This window comes from Lissotriton vulgaris, chromosome 3_1 (assembly GCF_964263255.1).
Source record: "Lissotriton vulgaris chromosome 3_1, aLisVul1.2, whole genome shotgun sequence".
Classification (NCBI taxonomy): Eukaryota; Metazoa; Chordata; class Amphibia; order Caudata; family Salamandridae; genus Lissotriton; species Lissotriton vulgaris.
In genome coordinates this window covers 1,235,318,351-1,235,340,280 of record NC_141689.1, presented here as the reverse complement: position 1 = coordinate 1,235,340,280, position 21,930 = coordinate 1,235,318,351, and the positions used below count along the sequence as shown (strand labels likewise).

The following is a 21,930-nucleotide window of genomic DNA, read 5'->3' as shown; positions in this document are numbered from 1 at the left end:
AGTTCACTAAAGTGGGATGCCTTTCTAACGATGTTTGTTAGTTTTTAAAAGTTTTTTTTAAGCAAGATTTTATATGATCTTAACCCTAAATGATGTTTTATACTAACTTTTAATTACTATAACTGACCCCCTTGTTATTCTCCCTTGATCCCTGTGTAAATTGTATGAGCCAATAATATAATGAAACTGCAATCCCTCATGCTACTATTGATCATATTTTATTGTATTGTTAAGATTTATATGTGCTTTTATGGCTGCAACATCCGCAATAAAGTTTGATGAGGATGATGATACAGTAACTTAAGTAGATAATAATAAACAAATTTCTCTGTGCACTTAAAAAGGTGGGAGGGGGACTTGGTTTTTAATTCTTTATATCACTATAAGGTTTTTCTGACCTAAAAAATATGCGAAAGGCATGTTACAGAAACTTCACAATTTTAACCCCTTCGGTGCTGATGACGGCTCCCGATCGTCATCAGTTATGGTGGTCGTGTGCTGATCACGGCCGGGAGGCGTCATGATCACGCCAGCGATCGGAATGTGCCGCACAGGCGCAGAATTTTGGCCGCAACCAGGGGTTAAACTTAATCAAAATGTAGAATATAGAACATGTACTTAGAAGCATTAAACAGAATAATCAAATATTGACCAAAGCGGATTGTATGTGGCCATGCTTCTCTGCCAGACATCAAATAAAACTCCACCTTTAAGTAATTACATATAAATGTACCATACCACCTCACAAAACTTCTTTTCCCATCAGTTCACAACTATGCTACACTGTGAAGCGTTCTCAAGTGGACAGGAAATGAAAAGTGCACAAATAATCAGAACAACAATAACTGTAATAATCATTTGATTTCTTTATATAGTGCCTACTACAACGTGTCATCTTTAAGACCCTCATTACCAATTTGTGTTATATTAAAATTGTGAGAAATCTATTTAACAATGTCAAAAGGGGGTTGTGGGCTGAAGGGCCGTGTACACAGCAGTATGTTATTGGCCATAATGTCGTTGATTTTTTGTAACTGTCGGCGCAACTGTTATATACTATCATTGTCTGCGACAAAAATAAAGTTAAAAAAAAAAAAAAAAAACAATGTCAAAAGGGTGAAGCCGGAGTTGGCTTTATAGGGAATTAAACAATTGGTCTCCTGACTTCTAATGTCAGCTAAAGGAGTTGGACTAGCAGCTTTTATTCTGGGCACTAGTGCTCCCTGTGATTGCTCTGCCTCTCCTCATTCATACCAGTTATTCCTTTTTCACCATACTTTTATCCTGTTATGTCTACTCACCAGCGTTCTTCAAAAGATACTATATTACATTTGTAGTGCAATGTTTGTTGTTTATTTGCATCATTAACCAATTTAAATAACTCTGGGTGCTCACCTGTGAAAATCTCCAGACATCAATGCCAGCGTTTTCCAGCTCCTGGGTACAATGTGAACTGATCATGGAATCAAAGTTCCTCAGAACCTATGCCAAATAAATCCATAAGTATGACAGTCAGGAGAAGAAGAATATATTACTTTTTAAGTGCATAAATATCACAGCAGGTAAAAGGTGCTGGATCGAAAGCATTTGAGAATTCACCACACATGCACTAACCAGACACAGATTAACCCACCTAGCTTACTGCATGGTTCAATCGTTTTAAGCTAAGGGGAAAAACATTTTCCAAAATATTGTGTACTAAGAACCCTTAAAAGTAGTTCCACTGAAACACCATCTCCCAGTGTTTTATTTCTACCACTCTTTAAAAACTCAATAGTAACCACAAGATTGTGACTACTTGGGGCCACTATAATATACTTTTGGTTTAGATTATTTTTCGTTTGTAGCTCTCCTGTCTTAGTGGGCGATATTGTCGCAGATGCTAGCCACAATCAGCCATTCCTGCAGACCCATTACCTTGCGGTTTGACTGACCCTGTTTATCCAATCGAGAAATATGTATATTGGAGTTCCACGCTAGGAGGTCTCGTCCACCTTTGAACTGGTTTGCTTAGGTGATATTATTTCAAAGTTTGGAATAACCATTTTCCTTGTATTTTAATGTTACTTCTCAATTTAAACATGCCTGAACTTATGGGAGCATGAAGAGACTTGCCTATGGTGTGTTCCCAGTCCACAGAGGTCTACCATGTTCTCAGTTTCTACATTAATAAGGGGGGACCTGTTGGAACAAACAGAACATCTACCTTCTCCTGACGTATGAGCAATGCGGTCTTGGATCCCAGTGCTGAAAGGATGCCTGCAATCTCCACGGCAATGTAACCAGCCCCAACAATGACACTGCGCCTAAGGAGAACACATACGACAGGAATGTCTTCAAATGGAAGAGGAAATGGGGAAACAGGAAAGGGATATCTCACCATGCACCACATAATGAAGCAAATTTAGGTGTGTAAAAACCAAGAGAATGGCAGCACTGAGCTTGTGCCCTTGGTTTGGGTTCCCAGGGCTCACAATTCGCATGGAGGCCATTTTGATGCCGATAGTTTTTCATTTTCATATAAACAAGCTGATGTGCACATTCCAGAGCACCATGTGCTTAGTTTCGACTAGCGACCAAATGGAATAATGTATTTGGAATTGTGCTGGTTTTCATTGTTCCTCAGGAGGCTTAGTGTATGCAAAATGTTCTCTGTGTGCTACAAATAAGGCAAAGAATTTGAAAGAAGAAATGGGAATAAAAAATATTTTGTGTTTCAACTTCCTTCCCAAAATCTTATTAACCCTCTTTACAGTACACCTATGTATCACGGATAAAAAAAACATTGGAATTGCCTGGTGAACACACCGGGCAGAGAGAGCTCGCATGCCATCTCTGATGCCCAGTGATGTCAGCAGGCAGATGGGGTTGGTTAGGGAGAGCTGTAATTAAACACCAAGTTCTCGACACCCGGTCTTGCTGACACTGGCTGGGATCACATGCTACTTATGGCAGATATGGATTGGTACGAGTGTTCATCTTGAAATGTCCAAAAAGGGACAACAAGTTTCACATTGACTGCCTTAGTGTATTGCCTTTAATATTTAAAAGTTCATGACTTGGCGGCCTCCAACACTCTGGAGTCTCTCCTAATTGTAATATTTGCTTCATGTGAAACAGTTTCATAAAATGAGATTAACTAAATTGACATATTTGAGGATAACTGTTTTTTTTCTATTCCACAATATTTCTACTTAACATTCGATTACTTGCAAAATCTATCTGGAAAACCCGCTGACAAAACAATAGACCACACCGAGACCTTTCAGGGCCCGATTTACAAAGGTAAACTTAGACCTGAAGTCTACGCTTAGACTTCAGGTCTAAGTTTACCTTTGTGAATCGGGCCCTTAGTGTTCATTTATTTGACTCACAGAACAAAGCAGAGTGGACACTGCTCAGTTTCCTTTGGCTGCTCTGGTTCAGCTTCAACCACCCAGATCCTTAACTTACGTGTGCAGTGTTAACTTAGCATCCAATGAAGGGATTCAGTGGACTATAGTAGACACAAAGGGCCTGATGTATGAAAGGGTTTTACCCATCAGTGAATATGGGGAAAAGTGTTCATACATACGGCCTTAAGATTCCAAAATCACAAGCATCAACATGTTCATTTGAGTGTATATTAAAGCATCTGCCTAGCGAGAATGTAGCTTACTCGTGGCACTCTTAACATGTGCTGCACAAAACTTTAGGCTTTGCAAGTACCAAAAACTTGTGCAAAGTACTTAGGACCTCATGTACATAGAATCGATTCGGTGTAAAAGTGGTTGTAAATTGCACACCGACTTTTACCAAATAATTTTCGATTTTGAGAACTGACCTATGTAGTAACAGGTTACGATCACAAAATACACAATTGTAGCGGGTCACAATTCGACCTACCTTAAATTGCAGTTATCGTGGCAGGCTGGTGGTGGTAGACCACCAAGTCTGCGACTGCTTTTAAATAAACCGATTTTTTTTTTTTATTAAATGAAGCATGAAAACAGAATGAGTTTGTAAAAAAAAAAAAAAAAAAAAAAAGTTACATAAACGTATTGTAGGAGTAGGCAGTGGTCTTATAAACCAAACCACTGCCTACTCCTAAAAAACGTTTTTGTCATTCACAAAAGCCTTTTGGGGACATCCTTCCTGTTTGCGAACGGGTTACCACCTCATTTGAGTTTGTGGTAAAATATTGATGTATTCCAACAAGATTCCAGTCACAAAACAGGATTGTTAACCAGAATGAATAGGTATTTGCAAAGGAAGCTATAAACATGTCTATTTCAAATACCAGTTCCTTACAGTTCCCTAAACCCATTTAACAATCTGAAAAACTTTTCTGATTCATTAACTGGGTTGAGTAAATTTCAAAAAGTCTAGTGGTCACAATTTGAGGCTTTGCACCTGTTAAAACATTTGTACATGAGGCCATTAGTGACAATATAGGTCGCAAATCGATGTGCAACTCCCTATGTCCACATTGGAAGACATTGCACCTTATAAGAAACGAGGGTGTGTGGTTTATCTCTCTCGCTATGAGTCACAAAGATATGTACCGAACCCGAAAGCAAGTGGTATGCATTCGCAAACTCGAAGCTCACCCATGAAGGATCGATCCCGTTTCTAAATGTCAGCTTTGGGCATCAGGCCAGAGAGCACATGCCAAGATTTAGAAGACAATAACATCTTGGCCATTTTTATAAACTGTAGCTCCAAACCATTTACAAGAGTGGGGATGCAAAACTGGCTTTTTTCGAAGGCAGGTATGGAGGTTTTAAGTCTCTCGCATTTATAAACCTGAAAGAGTAAATCCGCTGTGCAAAAACAGTAACTGCTTTGCGATCTGATCCTTAATGCATCAGGCCCTAAGACTTCACTTGTTGTTTTACTTCTGAGGACAACTTTATCTCATGAATTGATTTATTGTTCTTTGCATTGTTTCTATTAACCAGATGCATGGCCATGCTCGACTACTTGTTTTTTTATGCACAATTTTAAACAACTTTATAGGCAACAATGATCACTTCATAGTTAAGGAAACCGGAGAACACTGGCTGTTATTGCAGGAAAACAGTAGCTAAACAGGAATACACAATAGTGTGTTTGTAGTGGTTTCTATGTGCATACACAATAGGGCTGTAATGCGCACTAAAGAAAGAGCAATGAGCCCAGAAACAGGGATTACACTTATAGCTTTGTGATTTATCCAGGCCCTCCTCTGGTGTTTCTACAGGAGGGCCTTCAAAATTGTATGCAAAAACTATCAAATGGTGCTTGTGATTCCTTAAGTGTTTCATGCCATGTTGCAAAAGCATTAGAGATCCCACCTCCTCCACTAAAGTAATAGCACACACTATGGGCCCGATTCACAAAGGTAAAATTAGACAAATGTCTAACTTTACTACTTTCGGTATTCGCAAAGGGCATTTACTACTCTTAAATGCCCTTTGTGAATACCACAAGTCGTAAAGTTAGACTTTCGTCTCATTTTACATTTTTTAATCGGGCCCTATAGGTTTGTAGACAGAAGTATACAAAGTGTAACCTTTACTAAAACACCCACATGTGCTGAAACAAGATATTACACCAAAGATCAGAAATTGCACACAAGTTTTTCATAAACATGAGATTGTCTTATTGGGAGCCTTCTCTAACTTTAGTCAAACAGGAAACATCTTACCCTGGCAGTTCTTCAAGTTCAAAAAAGCCGTCACTTGTGATTCCTAAACTGGCACCTGGAAAATAATGATATGGAGGTCAACCTCGCAAAATAATGCTCTCCGTCCGCATGACACTTTAAAGCATGCTTGATCTCCTACACAATTAAAAACAAACCTGAAGTAATCTTACGCCAATTGATATGAGGACTAGGCAACAAAAAAACTTTGCTTAAATGCAAACTGACAAAATCTTTTTTTTTAGTTTGCCTGTCGAGTGGGGTTTGATTTTATAAACACCAACATCGACTACAGAGGTGGTCTGAAGAAAAGGGTGGATTTTGTGTCTTAACATTTAACAGCGCATGTGTAGGGCTGACCCCCCCCCCCCCCCCTTAATGGGATGAAAAGCATACTCCAAGGAGGCGACAGTAACCACGACTTTTCTGACAGTCTAGTGGCGTCCAAACAGATTAGTCTTAATGAAGGGAACTACGATTATTTGAGAGCCAGAGTGTCGAATCAGACTGCTTTTTTGGCAATCCAAGTGGCCGGCATTTCAACCACTCAAAATAGCTGCAAAACAGACTTGCTTGCGTTTCCTTTGCACGATGGAAGGCTCCCAGAGGTCCATGGATCGAGGCAGGATACTTCCTGCAGTTCTGTTTTTTTAACCTTCAAGTCCATTGTAAAAAGGTGTGTATCACAGAAAAGGTAAATGGACCCTATTTGGACAGGAATACTCCTTGCATGGTATACAGGCATGTATCCAGGCTCGGACTCACTCACCTGCAAGCGAAACTGGTATACTGGCTATTAGCTGGCCTGGCAAGCACGCTAATCAAGTGTGTATGTTGTGGCCTTGGGCTAATCTTGATAACGCCAAGGTCCAGAACCATTTCTGTGTCCGGGAGAGCCGCAACAAGTGTACAGATATAGCCAACATGGGACTACTGTCCATGTCCTGATTTGATCACAAAATGGCAGTGGTATTGTACTGAGCTTTGTTAATTGTTAGATATGACAAGACCTTTTCTTGTGTCCGCTAGGAGTGCAATCTACTGAACCCACTCATGTAAAGTTCCAATTTAGTGTGACCCCCAAGAACCTTGCGCTGACATTCCGTGTGTGGTGAATACCTGCTACGTAGGGTTAATGTGAAGCAAAAGCATGGTAAAAAGATTTTGGGTATGGTGAGAGTCTGAATGCTAAGACCAGTGACAACGATGTTGCATGCTCCCTGTATAGCATAGCACAAGATGGAGTGGATACAGCTTCACCAAGCATTGATTGCATTCCAGTGGCTGGAAGAGGAGATCAAGACACTGAAGTGAGGGAGGGTGGAGACATGGCTAACCTCAGGTATCCAATGAGATCCTGTTTGCAAGAGGCTGCTGATTTGTTCTTCCTTGGCCTAACTCCAAAGTGTTTTGCTATTTCAGAATTTGGCAAAACATAGAAAATTGGGACTTTTTGTAATAATCCGGTTTTATTAATTTTTATTTTTTACAAAAGCCCCACAACATCTACAAAAAACACAAAAAACTTAGAAGCTTATTTGAACCTCCTTTTATTGACCTTACGCTGCTGTACTAAGTTGAATAAAAGGAGGCTGGTAGGTGGTAAGAGTTTTCATTCTCTATCCTGCTCTGCAACACCACTTTGAGCTTCCCATCATGCATCTACCTGCCCTCCCCACACCCACCAACCCGCGGCAGTCGTCCTCCTTTTCTTTCCCACCACTTCCCTGACAACTTTCTATTCCCCCTTCCACTCGTGCATCACTGAGCAGGACGTAATACATGCTGCTACAGGTGGCTGTTACAGTAGTCCCCTCCACCCTCCTGATACCGGACTTTAAGATGGGCGGGTGGTGCAGGAGGCATATTAAAAGCTCCCTCCAGCAGCATGTATGTGATGCTGGGAAGCAATGCATCCGGATGGTGCCAGAGAGAGCATTAATTAAAATGTATTTTGCACTCTCTCCCATTTGACATCTAATTCCTCAGTTCACGTTTGCTGCCTGGGCCACAGTATTTTTGTGACATCACATTTGTGCCCGTTGCAAAAATACAGCAAATTTCTTTTTTTTTGGCGGGGGGGGGGGGGGGGGGCGGGGGGGGGGGGGGGGGGAGGGGGCGCGCTCCATTTTGCTTGTTCTGCAGCAACAAAAGGTGGCAAATCAGACTGCCCTGTCCTGGGGAGGGTCTGTTTAGCACTGCCATCTGGTGGGGTGCACATGCAGTTGTCTGTTAAAGGTGTCTGGCCTTTTTGCCTTCCCCAACAATTTTGTCAGGAAAGGCGATGACAGCGAGATCTCACACTTAATTGTGCCCTTGTTTAAAATACTCCTGTTTAGAGCTAGCCTCATCACTACCTGCTGTGTGAGCCATAAATATGCAAAGACGCGGAGTCTGAAGAACAGATAGAGAAAGACTCTTAAAAAGGAATCACCACAAACCAGGTTCAGAACCTTAAACAGTGAATCCACAACCAGTCTTGAAAAGGACTATAAAAGTGGGACCCACAGACCTTTTATATAGAACCTCATTAGCCCCGCAGTCCCAGTCTTGTACTTGGTTGACGGTGCTCTCCTGGACGGCGGCCTTGCGCCTCAACCAGTGAATGCGCCGCCTCACAGACATGACACCCCTATGGCAGGGCACCTGGTTAAGCCAGATGGCTGGCCTTGCGGTGTTCTTACATTGGGACAGCATAGGTATCACCCACATGGGTGATGTTTGGGGGCGAGGGCTCTTGATGTCCTTTCAAGAGTTACAGGATTAATATGGCCTTTTCCAAACAGTTGTTTTGTTACCTCCAACTTCCTCACGCGCTTTTAGCGCACATCTCGGCAGGCATGGAGATACCCGAACATAGCCCCCTAGAAGCAAAGTTATTATTGGGTCGTTTGGGTAAAGGAGCGATCTCAATGATATATCGGCTCCGATAATTAATGCCCCAGGTCGCTTCCCTCAGTTCGTTGTATGTGGGAGAGCTGGGTGGGGGAACTAGAGGTTGAAGACTGCAGAGGTGCCCGTCTTACCCCAAGGGAATTTGCGATTTCCCTCTGGGTTGAGGATGGTGCAAGTTGTGGTTGGGAGGCTGTGATAAGACCGGGTGACATGTTCAAAAGGGGGTGGTGATGGACGGAGCATCTGAATCAATCAAACACTCACACCCAGTCAAAAGATCTGAGTTTAATCCATCACCGTTCTTCAGCCCACTGATTCAGATGCTCCGTCCATCACCACCCCCTTTTGTACCGCTTTTGGCCGCCATAAGTGTGGCAGGGTATGCTCAGACGTGAGTCCCTTGCTCACTTTGCCACTGGATTCAAGCAAGCCGGGCTGAAGACGGCTGGAATGCCAGAAACCGGTCCTCGGAAGCTTGTTTCCGGTCCAGGGAAGACATGGCTTGGCAGTTCGGGCTGGACTGTTCCCATGAGGCACAGGGTCAGACTGATTTGCATATAGCCATGTCTGAACTGGGGTGGCAAAGTGGGCTAAAGAACGGTGATGGATTAAACCCAGATCTTTTGACTGGGTGTGAGTGTTCGATTGATTCAGATGCTCCGTCCATCACCACCCCCTTTTGTACCGATTACAAATTAGAGGCAGTTAAAGAATATAGATATCTAGGCTTCTGGTTTGACAGTGCGCTAAAATGGCGCACCCATTTGGAAGCTCAAAAAGCAAAATCTTTTTCATCCACATGTGGGTTGAAAAGGTTTAATAAAGAATATGGCGATATGACACACAAACCAATGTTAAAGGCATTCGAAGCGATGATTCTGCCCCCCCCAGTATTATATGGGGTAGAGGTGTTACACCTGAGTGGTAAACATGAGTGGGATCAGGAAGAGGGAAAAAATTGTAAAATATTATTGTCTTTACCTAATTGTACAATGGTTCAAGCAATCAGAATGGAACTAGGGTTAACCTCTTGGAGTATGAAATCACAAATGGCCCTGGTAAGATTTTGGAAGCGTCAAGACCTAGGAGTGATACAGAAGGTCTCACAATGGTGTAGAGAGAAGATCCAAATAAGTAGCCTTGGCTGGGCAAAGGACGTGAGAAGAATCCTCCAGAAAGTAGCAGGGCGCCTTAATGTGAGACTTTCCCAGGACTCCTTAATGGCCGAGTTAACAAAGAGAACGCTTAGGGAACAAGGTCAATCCTTTTCAAGGGCACAGGACCTAGATTATATGCTAGCGAAAAGAAAAATCGGTCCAGTGGTTAAAGAATTCATGGGTAAATGAAGCTTGGTTTCGTACTTGGATATATTGCCAAACCAAGGGTTAAGATACAAAATTCGAAGGACCCGAGTTGGGGTGAACCCTTGGAAGATTGACGGAAAAATAAAGACTGCACTGATTGGCCCAGAACGTAATTGTAACTGTGGGCTAGGACCAAGAAATGACATGTTGCACATATTGCTTGATTGCACATTTGTACTTGACATACGGAAACTGTTTTTATGTCCTATATTTTTATCACATAAGATAACTTTGCGTGCCCAAGCGATCTGTTTACTTACAGATATGCCCTCGCTAGAAATTGCAATAGGACTGGGAAAAACCCTGAAGGCCATAAAAGAATTTGGAAGGGAGATACTGAAGGAGGGGCATTGATCTTAAGTGTTTTTAGGTCTACTGTAAATGTGAATTTTTCTTTTTATTCTTTTAGGAACCTAGAGATTTCTGTAAAATTTGAGTTCAATGAATAGTGTGTCTTTGAGGGTGCCACCTTCTTTTAACATGTGTTGAATTTCAATTATTTATGATGTAGTAGAAGTTAGATGATCGTACTATCTGGATCCTGATAGTGTTTTGTTTTGTACTGTTTAAAAGACAATGGTCTAAATAAACAAAGTTTCTCTGTCTCTCCCAAAAGGACTGACTTGTTATAGTTCAAAAGCTAGTCAATAGGTGGGGTAAGAGGGAAAGTCTCTTTAGCTAGTTTGAGATGATGAAGTGGGAGGGGGTGGGAGAGATTGGGAAACAGGTTCAAAGTTTGAATAACCTGTAGCACACCGAAGATACACATAGGGTACGAATACAAGGTATCAGAAATGCAGCTGAAGCTAACCTACCGTTGAGTTGGCACTGGCAGGTAACTCCGGCAACATCAAATTTGCATGCCTGACATGGAATGTCCGGGGGATAAACAATCCAAAGAAAACACGGCAAGAACTGACCTATCTCACCAGGCGTGATATTCAAATAGCGCTTCTTCAAGAAGCACATTTAATAAAACACACAGAGAATAAGGTGGGCGCAAACTGGGCAGGAACTAGGTTGTCATCCTTGTACTCCACGTACGCAAGGCGGGGGCGCCAACGCTTGTGAGAAAGTGAACGCCGTTCAAGGTTACACACTTCGCCATGGATGCATCTGGATGGTATGCTGTACTGCAGAGTAGTCTGCACTGTAAATTAGTAACGCTGGTCTGTGTGTACGGGCTAAACGTGGACGATCCAGCTTCCTAAACAGATATATTTAATGCCTTACGCTCACTTCCACAATCAGAAATAATATGGGGGAGGGGGGGGGATCTGAACATATATCTAGATCCACGTAAGGATAAAGTAAGGCATCATGGGGGCAAAACCCTAGGGCAGCCAGAACTATAAGGGATGGGATGGAGGAGATGGTGTTGGTGGATCTCTGGAGGATCCATATCCAGATTGGTTGGAGGGAACACATGCTTCATCAGTATATGAATCCTGGTCCAGGCTAGATTAATGGCTGGTGATCACTGACACAAACGCCTGGGTGGCAAAGGTGGGGCTATCAGATCACAACCCAGTAGAGAGGTAGAGCCAACTATAGGCCTTTGTCTGCTGCATTAGTTTCCCCACACATCCAAGAATAAGATTACTGGTAAATGTTTTGACTTGGGCCTTCTCTTGGCCAAAAGAGACATTACAGCGCATTGGAAATCAAAGAAGGGGTCGACCGATGGAAGGCTGACCTCCTTAAATGGGCAGAATGCGAAGGCACGGTTAGATTACAGCTGGCAAACAAGGCAAATAGCGAGAGCGCTTTGGAAGCAGCAATGGCTTGGGAAGCATTAGTGGTCTTTCTGAAAGTCCCAGCCACTGATCTGGATGAAGATCCCCTGGCTGATGACCCGGCTGTTCTGCCCTGACCACAGTATACTCATTACCTTGCTATATGTACCTATTGCGTCCCTTACTACACTTGCCTCTGGCATAGACAAACTCCTTGATACTTGCTGTAGCAGACCTTTATTGTGTTCCCTTGTGGTACACCTTGCTGTTCCCATATTTTTTGTTTTATATGACACGCTGGGGAGGGAGGAGGATAAGAGGGAGGAGGGTAAGTTTCCTTTGGTAGTCCTAAATGTGCAGCAAGGATGTTTTCTCATTACGCACATTGACAACTGGTTGTTATTACTACATTTGCTTCTCAAGGGTCCTGTTGACATCTGGCGTATTAGCATTGAAGTACGGTACGCAATAACTGATTATGTCTCTGCCACTTTTCCCTGGGTGCGACCAGGTTGTATTGCCGCAATATGAGCATCTGCTTGCCTGTGTGTCCTGGAAATGATTCCATTGCTCTATTTTGGAACTAATAAAAACATATATAAAAAAAAAAAAAAAAAAAATCAGATCACAACACAGTTAAGATAGACCTGCAGTTCCCAGAATGAATCCCGCGCCAATAGAGATTCAGGACGGGGGCACTGCTGGACCCGATCTTTAGGGAAACAATTGGGTAAGCCATCACAGAATATTTTACAATCAACAAGGGCTCAGTTAGTGACTCCTCTACACTGTGGCAGGCCTTCAAAGTAACTATAAGAGGGGTATGCATAAGTACAAAAGTGGGTATACTGAAAGACATCCACACACAGACGCAACAAACAGAACACACCTTGTCCTAACTAGAGCAGGAATACGATACCAAGACGAGTCGAGCCACTTTAGCGGATATCAGGGACCGTATAACAGAATACAACAAACTAGCACAAACAGAAGCACACTACTGGTCCAAAAGGCATGTAGTAAGGGCACATGGAGAGGGAGGAAGGCCAGGCCACACCCTTGTAACAAAAATAGCAATCAATAAACGTCATCATCCCATCACACAGATCACAGGCGAAGAAGGAAATAACTATTATGACCAAGGGGAATACTGTCTCAATTAAAGAGTTTTCACGAAAGCCTTTATGCATCCCTCAAGCAGTTCCGGACATAAGAGCTGGATAACTACTTATATGATATAGCGCTCCCATGGCTGTCTGAGGGACAGCAGGAGCATTTAAGTCAACCCGTCGAAGAAGTGGAGCGGACAGAAGCGATACACTCCTTGCCAAATGGAAAAGCGCAAGGGCCAGATGGACTCACTGGCGAGTTTTAAAACATTTGCAGACCTGTCCACACATGTTGGAAATGTACAAAGAAGCATATGAAAAAGGCACTCTTCCGACAACAATAAGGGAAGTCTTAACCCCTCCGCTGCGCTGAACGTTCTGCGCTGGTGCGGAACGTTCTATTGCGCGGGTGGGGCCGGAACGTTCAACGGACGTGCGCAGCACTACCGAGGTGGTGCATGCGCCGTCCTTTGAATGTGCGCCGCACTTAAATGGTTAATAATAACATTCCTCAAACAAGATAAACCCAGACGAGATGAGACTCTTACAGGCCGTTATGCCCGATCAATATAGACGCCAAAATATTGGCCCGTATTTTGGCCAATAGACTACAACCCCAGATGACATTAACAGCATTTTCAAACCAATTGGGATTCATTCCAACCAGGTCCACCACCCATAACCTCCGAACACTCTTTGCACTCTTTTACCAACTCAAGCCAGATCTTAAAGTGGTGCCAGTTAAGCTGGAAGCCGCTAAAGCATTTGATTCCATACAATGGAGCTTTATGTTCCAGATACTTGAAAGAATGGGGCTACCTGAAATGGATAGGCATCTTATACAGGTACCCAGTGTCGGGAGTACGGACAGAAGGGTAAACAGCAGAACCGATAGAGATAAACAGAGGCACGAGGCGGGGCTGGCCCTTATCTCCGTTACTGTTCTCTTTTATGATAGAACCATTGGCATGCATCATAAGGAAACAGCACAGGGATTCGGCATTGCAATTTAGACAGAGACAGCTTAACGAACAAGTTACTTACCTTTGGTAACGTTATATCTGTAAGAGACATATATTAGTTAAAAATTCCTTATCTTATAATTACCCCAGGCATCAGACTGGATCCGGAGAAATTTTTTCTTAGCAGTACCCCAGTGCATCGGAAGGGGCCGTCGGTCGACTCCGCGACCTTTGTCGTGGTCACCAGGATGACGTTGCGGTGTCTACTTAGACCCCGCCCCGCACTGATGTCAGTTCTGACACAACATTCCAAACCAGAAGCCATGCAAGACACTGACCACTGGTGCACCAAACTAGGGCCCTCTAAGGGAGTCTCTCTTCCTAGAAGTCAGTTTGGAGAACGGGGAGGATGGGTGGGGCGGTGAGCAATCTATGACTAATATAGGTCTCTTACAGATACATCATTACCGAAGGTAAGTAACTTGTTCATCTGAAAGAGACTATTAGTTATAGATTCCTTACCTTACAATAGATACCCCAGCAATACCATTCCCGGAGGTGGGTCTGCGAACTAAGTTCACACCAGGAAGTCGTAAAGAACAGAACGGCAGAAAAAACCATCTCTCCGAATTTGGCTGATCTTAATACATAGGACAATCCATTGAGAGATGGTACGTTTGTGCACTTGCGCCCACATAACCCACGATGAGTTGATCGTCCACCCGGAAGTGTTTTGTGCGGTCAAGGTAGAAGGACAGCGCACGTTTTGGGTCCAGACGGTGGAGTTTCTACTGCTCTTTGGAAGGGTGCGGAGGTGGAAAGAAGGTGGGCAATGTGAAGGTCTGACCTATGTGGAAAGTGGTAACCACTTTGGGCAGAAAAGAAGGCCTAGTACGAAGAACCACTTTGTCCGGACAGTAAGAAAGGGAGGTTTGGAAGATAAAGCCAGAAGCTCACTCACCATGTGAGCAGAGGTGATGGCAAGCAAGAAAGAAAGCAGTCTTCAAAGTAAGGAGACGAAGAGGACAATTAAGTAGTGGCGAGAGAGCACACATAAGATAACTGAGGACAAGATTTAAGTCTCACTGGGGCATTGCGAAAGCAGAAGGAGGAAAGAGATGAGTAATGCCCTTCAGAAATCTGATACCAATCGGGGACTTGAAAAGAGAAGGCTGATCGGGAAGGCGAAGACAGGCCGAAATGGCCGAAAGATAGCCCTTAAGAGTGCCCAGAGCAGAGCCCTGCTGGGCAAAGAAGGAATGAAGTGGAGAACCTCTGAAAGAGGGGCAGAAAGGGGGATCCACAGCCTTTGCTAGGCACCATGCCACAAATTTGTTCCATCTACAGGTGTATATTGTTTTAGTGGAGTTGCAGACTTCGGAAGAAGGTCGAAAGCTGTCAACTGTCGCGGAGGTGGAGGCTGCACAGGTTCGGGTGGAGGATTGTCCCCGGATGTTGCCACCGAAGATCCTCCTGAAGAGTCAGTCTGATCGGAGGATAGATGGCCATGCTCAAGAGCTCAGGGTACCCGACTCTTCGTACCCAGTCCAGAGCCACAAGAATGACTTGGGCCCAGTCACGCTTGATCTTCTTCAGCACTCTGGGCAGAAGTGGTACAGGCGGAAAGGAGTACAGGGGGCCCCAATTCCACTTGCGATGAGCGAGTGCGCCTTGAAACGCCAAACCGCAGAACTGCTGGCATTGCACATTCTCTTTGGTGGCGAATAGATCTAACCAACGCCCACTGCCGAAAGAGACATTGCACCGCCTCTGAGTGAAGATACCATTCATGAACCATCATGCATCGGCGGCTGAGTTCGTCCTCCCTGGCGTTCAAGGAACCTCCCAGGTGTTGAACCACCAGCATCATGCCCTGATGTTCCAGCCAAAGGCGAATAGACTCTTGCAATAGGGTTCACGACTCTACCCTGCCCTGTTTGTTGCAGTACCACATGGCGGTGCTGTTGCCCGTGAACACCTGCACTGCTCTTCCTTTGAAAGAAGGAAGGAATACCTTCAGTGCAAGAGGATACGCCCAGAGCTCCAAAAGGTTGACGTGGAGCAGAGACTACGCCAGAGACCAGAGACCTCTGATCTCCGCTTCTCCCATGTGGCCGCCCCATCACAGGAGCGACGCATCCGACACCACTTCGAACTCTGGTTGGGAGAGGGATCTGCCACTGACCCAATCCCAGTTCATGAGCCACAACTACAAATGACTTGCAGTCCCCTCCGAGATCTGCACAACATTGGAAAGATTTCCCTGATGCTGCGCCCACTGGAACTTCAGGTCCCACTGCAGAGCCCGCATATGCCATCTGGCATGATCTACCAGCAGGATGCGGAAGGCCATGAAGCCCAGCAGTCTCAGGGTCATTCTCACCGAAATCCGGGATAGAGGCTGAAACATCAGTATCATAGCCCGAATATCCCAGACTGGCTGTTCGGGAGCATACGCCCGAAACTGCTCTGTATCCAGAGCTGCTCAGATGAAAAGGAGCCTCTGACAGTGAATCAGGTGCGACTTCGGCACATTGATAATGAACCCCAGCGAATGCAGGAGGTCCACCGTAATCTGGAGGTGGGAGGTAACAACCTGGGCAGCCCGCCTTCAACAGCCAGTCGTCAAAATAGGGGAAGACTGGAACCTCTGATCTGTGCAGATGAGCTGCGACCACCACCATCACTTTCGTGAACACCTGAGGGGTGCTGGTAAGGCCAAAGGGGGGTATGGTAAACTGAAAATGCTTGTGGCCTACCGTGAACTGTAGGTAACGCCGGTGGGCAAGCAAGAAGGGGATTTGAAAATAAGTGTTTTTCAAGTCCAACGCTACAATCCAGTCTCTAGGGTTGAGGGCAGACGAGGTTAACATTTTGAACTTCTCCTTCCGGAGGAAGCGGTTGACATCCATGAGGTCAAAGATAGGACGCAGGCCTTTGTCCTTCTTGGGTACCAGGAAGTAGTGGGAGTAGCAACCACAACTTACTTCTGGCACAGGGACTCATTCAATAGCTCCCTTAGCCAAGAGAGCTGTAACTTCGGGCCAACGATCCTCCGACATGCGATGGAGTGTTGGTGGCATGGAGGGAAGGCTAGTCTCGAAGGGGAGGGAGTAGCCCCTTGGGTTTATCTGAAAAACCCACCTGTCCAACGTGATGTTGTGCCAGTGGGGGAGGCGATGGCGGATACTGCCGCCCACTGGCAACTAGTGGCCCTGAAAGGTCAGACTAGGAAGGTTTGGAGGCTGCTGCAGGGGGGGCATTGGTGGACTGGCCCCCCCGCTGACCCCCAGACCCGCGACGGTGGCTCCCACATACCCAGCCATGCATAGGCTGGGTAGCTTGCACTGCCCTGTGAATCTGGGTAGAACGTGGTGGGGCACCCCTTCCGTAGCCACAAAAGCAGACTGCATGGGGCGAGAAGTTGCTGCGAGGTCCAAGGATCTGGCCGTGGCCCTAGAGTCCTTAAAGAGCTAGAGCGTGTTGTCCGCCTTGTCAAACAGGCGATGGCCATCAAAGGGCATGTCCAAAAGTGTGGATTGGACATTCCCAGAGAAGCCAGATGATCTCAACCAGGCGTAGCGCCTCAGGGCTACCAACGTGGAAACCATTCTACCCAGTGAGTCGGCGGTATCAAGCCCACACCAGATGGTGAAGTTAGCGGAGTCTCGATCCTCAGAAACAGCGCAGGCAAGCACAGCCGGGCCTACTCCGGGCACCGTGGCAGCACTTGAGTGACCGTATACAACACCGTGTGTGTATAACGGCCAAGAGACATGCGGTGTTTACCGACCTCAGTCCTAACTGGCGGAAGAAAACATATTCTTCCCAAGATGGTCCAGCTTCTTGGATTCCCTATCTGGGGGAGCCTTTTGAGGATGAGGCTTGGACCACCAAGCTCTCAGGGGTAAGGTGTCAGGAGAGGAAAAGTGTCACCCTGGGCCGGGCAGTGGCATTGGGCAATCAACCATTCCACAGCAGCCCCTGTGCTGGGTTTGGACCAAGTGCCCAGAAGGATGTCAGAGAGGGCCTCATTGAAAGGCAGCAGGGGTTAGTCCTGACAGCCACCGTAGGAAGCTCGAGGCCCAAGGCCTCAGCCACCCTACGCAACACCACAGCGTAGGAAGCTCCCTCCTCCATAGCCACAGTAGGGGGTATCCAGACCACTGGCATCACCAGTCCAGCTCCTCAAGTTGGTCTGCTAGAGGGTCAACAGACCCAACTCAGTCCTCCTCACCCTCCTCTGGCTGCCACTCAGGGGGGTAGGGAACGCCAGAGATGAACAGGGGTACAAAAGTACCCTCCGGCACGGATACAGACATCGGTCCGGCGCCATGTCCAAGTCGGGGGGAGGCTGTGGTCAACGCAGTTTGGGGGCGCAGCCGACGTCAGGGTGTCATCACTGGAATTTGCGCCTGGGACCAGGAGGTCGACCGGTGCCGATCCGGATACAGGCCTGGATCTTTGAGGACCCTGCGGGCGCCAAAGTCAGAGCCTCTGGCATCAAAGGTCCAGGTCCCCCAGCCGAGTTCATGGGGCTCTAAGGCGCACGCGGAGTCAGGCTGCCCAAAGTTGCTGTGCAGTGCTTCGTAAAATGTACGAATCTGGGAAGGGGACGCTCTGGCTCCGGGAAAAGGAGGGAAGCGCGCAGCCGTCCCAGCGGGTTCTAAAGAAGGAGCCAGAGAGCGGCGACACTCCGGGTCCCGAGTCACATCGGCCGACAGATGGGGAGAAGGCGAAGAGTGGCAATGCTTCTTTGCCTTCTTCTTGTCCTTCGACTTACCAGAGGCGTGCGAAGACTTCAAGGACGAACAGTGGTGACTCCTCGACCGGTCCCGCGACCGTCTCCTCGACCGGGACCTCAAATGGCTCGGAGCGGACTGCCGGGCCTCCAAAAGCTTTCAGGACCACTCCCCCAAAGACTTCAGGTTCAGGGCTTGGCCGTCCGAGCACGGTCGTGGTCGTGCTCCAGGCACACAAGAGGCGCGGATCAGTGACTGACATCAACCTGTGACAGGAGTGACAGGGTTTGAAACCGGGCCGACAGCTGGATATCCCTCGTGTAGCAGGGGTCAATGACTTAAAAACATTTCAACCAAAGTCGAAAAAGGGTTAATCAAAAAGTGACTACGCGGCACGCTCTCTCCAGATACCGCAACGTCATCTCGGCGACCACGATGCCGATGACGGACTCTGAGTCGACCAACGCCACCTACCGACACGCAGGGTTACTGCTAAGAAATATTTCTCCGGATCCAGTCTGACGCCTGGGGGTAATTCTAAGAAAAAGGAATGTATAACTAATAGCCTCTTTCAGATCGATCTCTATATGCGGACTATATGAAACCCTATGCGAGAGAACCCGAAACATACCTGGAAAGAGTACTATGCGAATATGTTAGTTTCTAACAGTTCTCAGGCCTCATCATCAACTGGGGAAAATCAACAATTATACCACTCATGGAATGCATGATACCATATTAGCTTGAATACCCACTAGAGGGGTCCACACAACCTGTGAAACATTTAGGAGTATGGGGACACAGAAATCCAGACCTAGTTATATGGGAAAATTATGGCACGGCACTAATCAAATTTGAAAACAGGGTTGACAGATGGATAGCAATGCCCCTATCTCTGGCAGACACGATAGTGCTGTTAAAATTGATAATGCTCCCTGGTTTCCTTTACCCATTTATAAATATTCCCATTACCCTGCCTAGCGTACTCTTCACAAATATACGTTCACAATTAGTGAGTCTAATCTGGGCGATGAAGCAGCCAAGAGTTAAGATGGAAATCCTAACTATGCCTTACCAAAGTGGAGGATTTGGAGTACCAGATCTGTGCCCAGGCGCATTTTGCGCCCTATTGGTACAACCCATATGTGTAGACACCACATTTAGTGGTGGAGGAGGGCGATGCACACCCTATATGGAATGTGCTGTTGCATCACAATAGGGGGATACCACAAACAGAAATCAATACAATACACTGTACAACCTCAGCGTGTCAAACACTAGGGGGAAGAGCAGGGAAACTGCCACTTTATGCCCCGTTGCTACCGACTGAGTATCACCCGGATATCTTAGTTACAGGAGGGGGGAGCTCTCAATGTACTAAAACAGGTAGGCCAAGAGAGGATGATGGACATGTTCCCAGAAAGAAGGTATATCACCCTTGACGACCTACAATATATATACAAAACACTATTATTTACTTTTCTATATCATAGGCTCAAACAGGCGCTGAGGGAGCTGTATCCGGGGACACGCCGGGATGACGTCACCATGCGCTTTATAAACCCCTTTATTATTATTATTATTATTATTATCCGACGTTCCCAAAGGAACACCCAACACTAAATACACTACAGGTATTGCTGGCGGCTCCCACACGCTGCAAAGTAGTGACCAAATTATGCAAGAGTGCAGAAGAAGAGAAAAAGAACACCTCCAGCATAAGCATTAGAACGCTGGAATGCAGTTACAACCCCAGCTTGCACAGGAGGAATGAGTGATATGCAGTAATCAAACAGAGATGTTAACGTCCAAGTGCAATCTCCGCATTATACATTTTAAATATATACAGCAAGTGTACTACAACCCTGCCAGGTTATATAAATATGGGATCAAAGATAGTGATGCGTGCCGAAGATGTGGGAAATATGTGGCAGACTTTATGCACCTAGCACGGAACTGATGGGATAAAATCCTTTTGGTCGTAGGTTGTTAGAAATGTAAACAAAACAAATGGAAACATGATACAGTGCAGTCCGCACACCTGCTTGCTACGATTACTTCCAAACTTGAAAGGAGGCGTATACAAATTTACAGCAATAACTTTGTTAATGGCCAAGAGGCGTGTGGCAATGAACTACGGAAGACGAGCAATCCCTACATTGGAACAATGGGTTAAGAGCTTGGTATATTGTAAAGAGACGCTAGCCCTATATGCAGATGAACTCCCAAAAACATCCAAATCTTAAGATATATGGGAACCACTGACTAAATATCTAAGAGAACAAGCATTTACAATGCAACGGTCTCGCCTTTGCAAATGTTAGAGCTATTGCCATTGTAAATAACAAAATTGTCATTTATGTGTTGGTTTTGAAAACAGACAAATAAATGGCAGTCATTTACAATGCCAATAGCTTAATCTCTCGCAAATGCCACACACACCCACCCACACCGAGCCCCACACACCGAGCCCCCACACTCACACAGAGCCCCACACACACACTCACAAAGCCCCCCCCCCACACACACAGAGCCCCCCATACACACACAGAGCCCCCCATACACACACACACAGAGCCCCCCCACACACACAGAGCCCCCCCCACACACACAGAGCCCCCCCCACACACACAGAGCCCCCCCCACACACACAGAGCCCCCCCCACACACACAGAGCCCCCCCCCACACACACACACACACAGAGCCCCCCCCACACACACACACACACAGAGCCCCCCCCACACACAGAGCCGTTGCATTGAAAATGCTTGTTGTTAAAATAATTGGTTTGAGCCAGTCCTTCCATCTGCAGAGTGGGGCAGGTGCATGTTATGTGAGTGAACTGCTTTCTTCTGACACGTTCTGCTGGTGGACATCTTTAAGGCAACCATATGCTATTCTGTGCATGCATTGGCCTTAAGAAAGCCCCAATGACCCAATGATGGGTGGTTTTATAGGACAGTCTTGCGGAATCAATTAATTTTGATGGCAGGCTGTTTAATGTTAACCTCACTTTCCCTTGTAGTTGCTGCTTTGACATTCATCTTTTATAACGTTCAATGCACATAACACTTCTGCACCCTGCTAAACAGAGAGCTGGTCTGTGTCTCCCTACTCAGTGGGTGCATTTAGAGAAGCGAATGTAAGGTTGAGACACTCGCACAACAGATAATCTGTTAAGGTTATGTCCCCCCATTTGAAAGGTACAGGAAACATACATGATATCTTTTTTATCATAGCTTTAAAGAGTCCGAATTAAACACCGAAATGGCAAGGGTAGCAGTTGCAACATCACTTACCGTTTGACCCCTGGTAACACCACGGGTTGGACCCCTTGTCACACCTATAGACCCTTGACACCCTTCATTTCCCTGCTCAGGGTTAAGGTACGGCGTGGGAAATACAGAAAGTAAACGTGTCTCATAGAGCATCATTTACCTTTTGTTCCTGCTTGTC

The 21,930-nt window shown here is 45.8% G+C and overlaps 1 protein-coding gene across 1 annotated transcript in view; it reads right to left on the bottom strand.

Annotated features, from left to right (window-relative positions):
- GSR (glutathione-disulfide reductase) overlaps window positions 1-21,930 on the bottom strand; it is a 183,159-nt gene that overhangs the window by 36,457 nt on the left and 124,772 nt on the right. The window contains exons 6-8 of the mRNA XM_086961703.1: window positions 5,669-5,723; window positions 2,207-2,306; window positions 1,396-1,482 (exon numbers count right to left, since the gene is read on the bottom strand). Of these exons, the coding sequence (XP_086817829.1) occupies window positions 1,396-1,482; window positions 2,207-2,306; window positions 5,669-5,723 (242 nt within the window). The remainder of the gene's footprint in view (window positions 1-1,395; window positions 1,483-2,206; window positions 2,307-5,668; window positions 5,724-21,930) is intronic.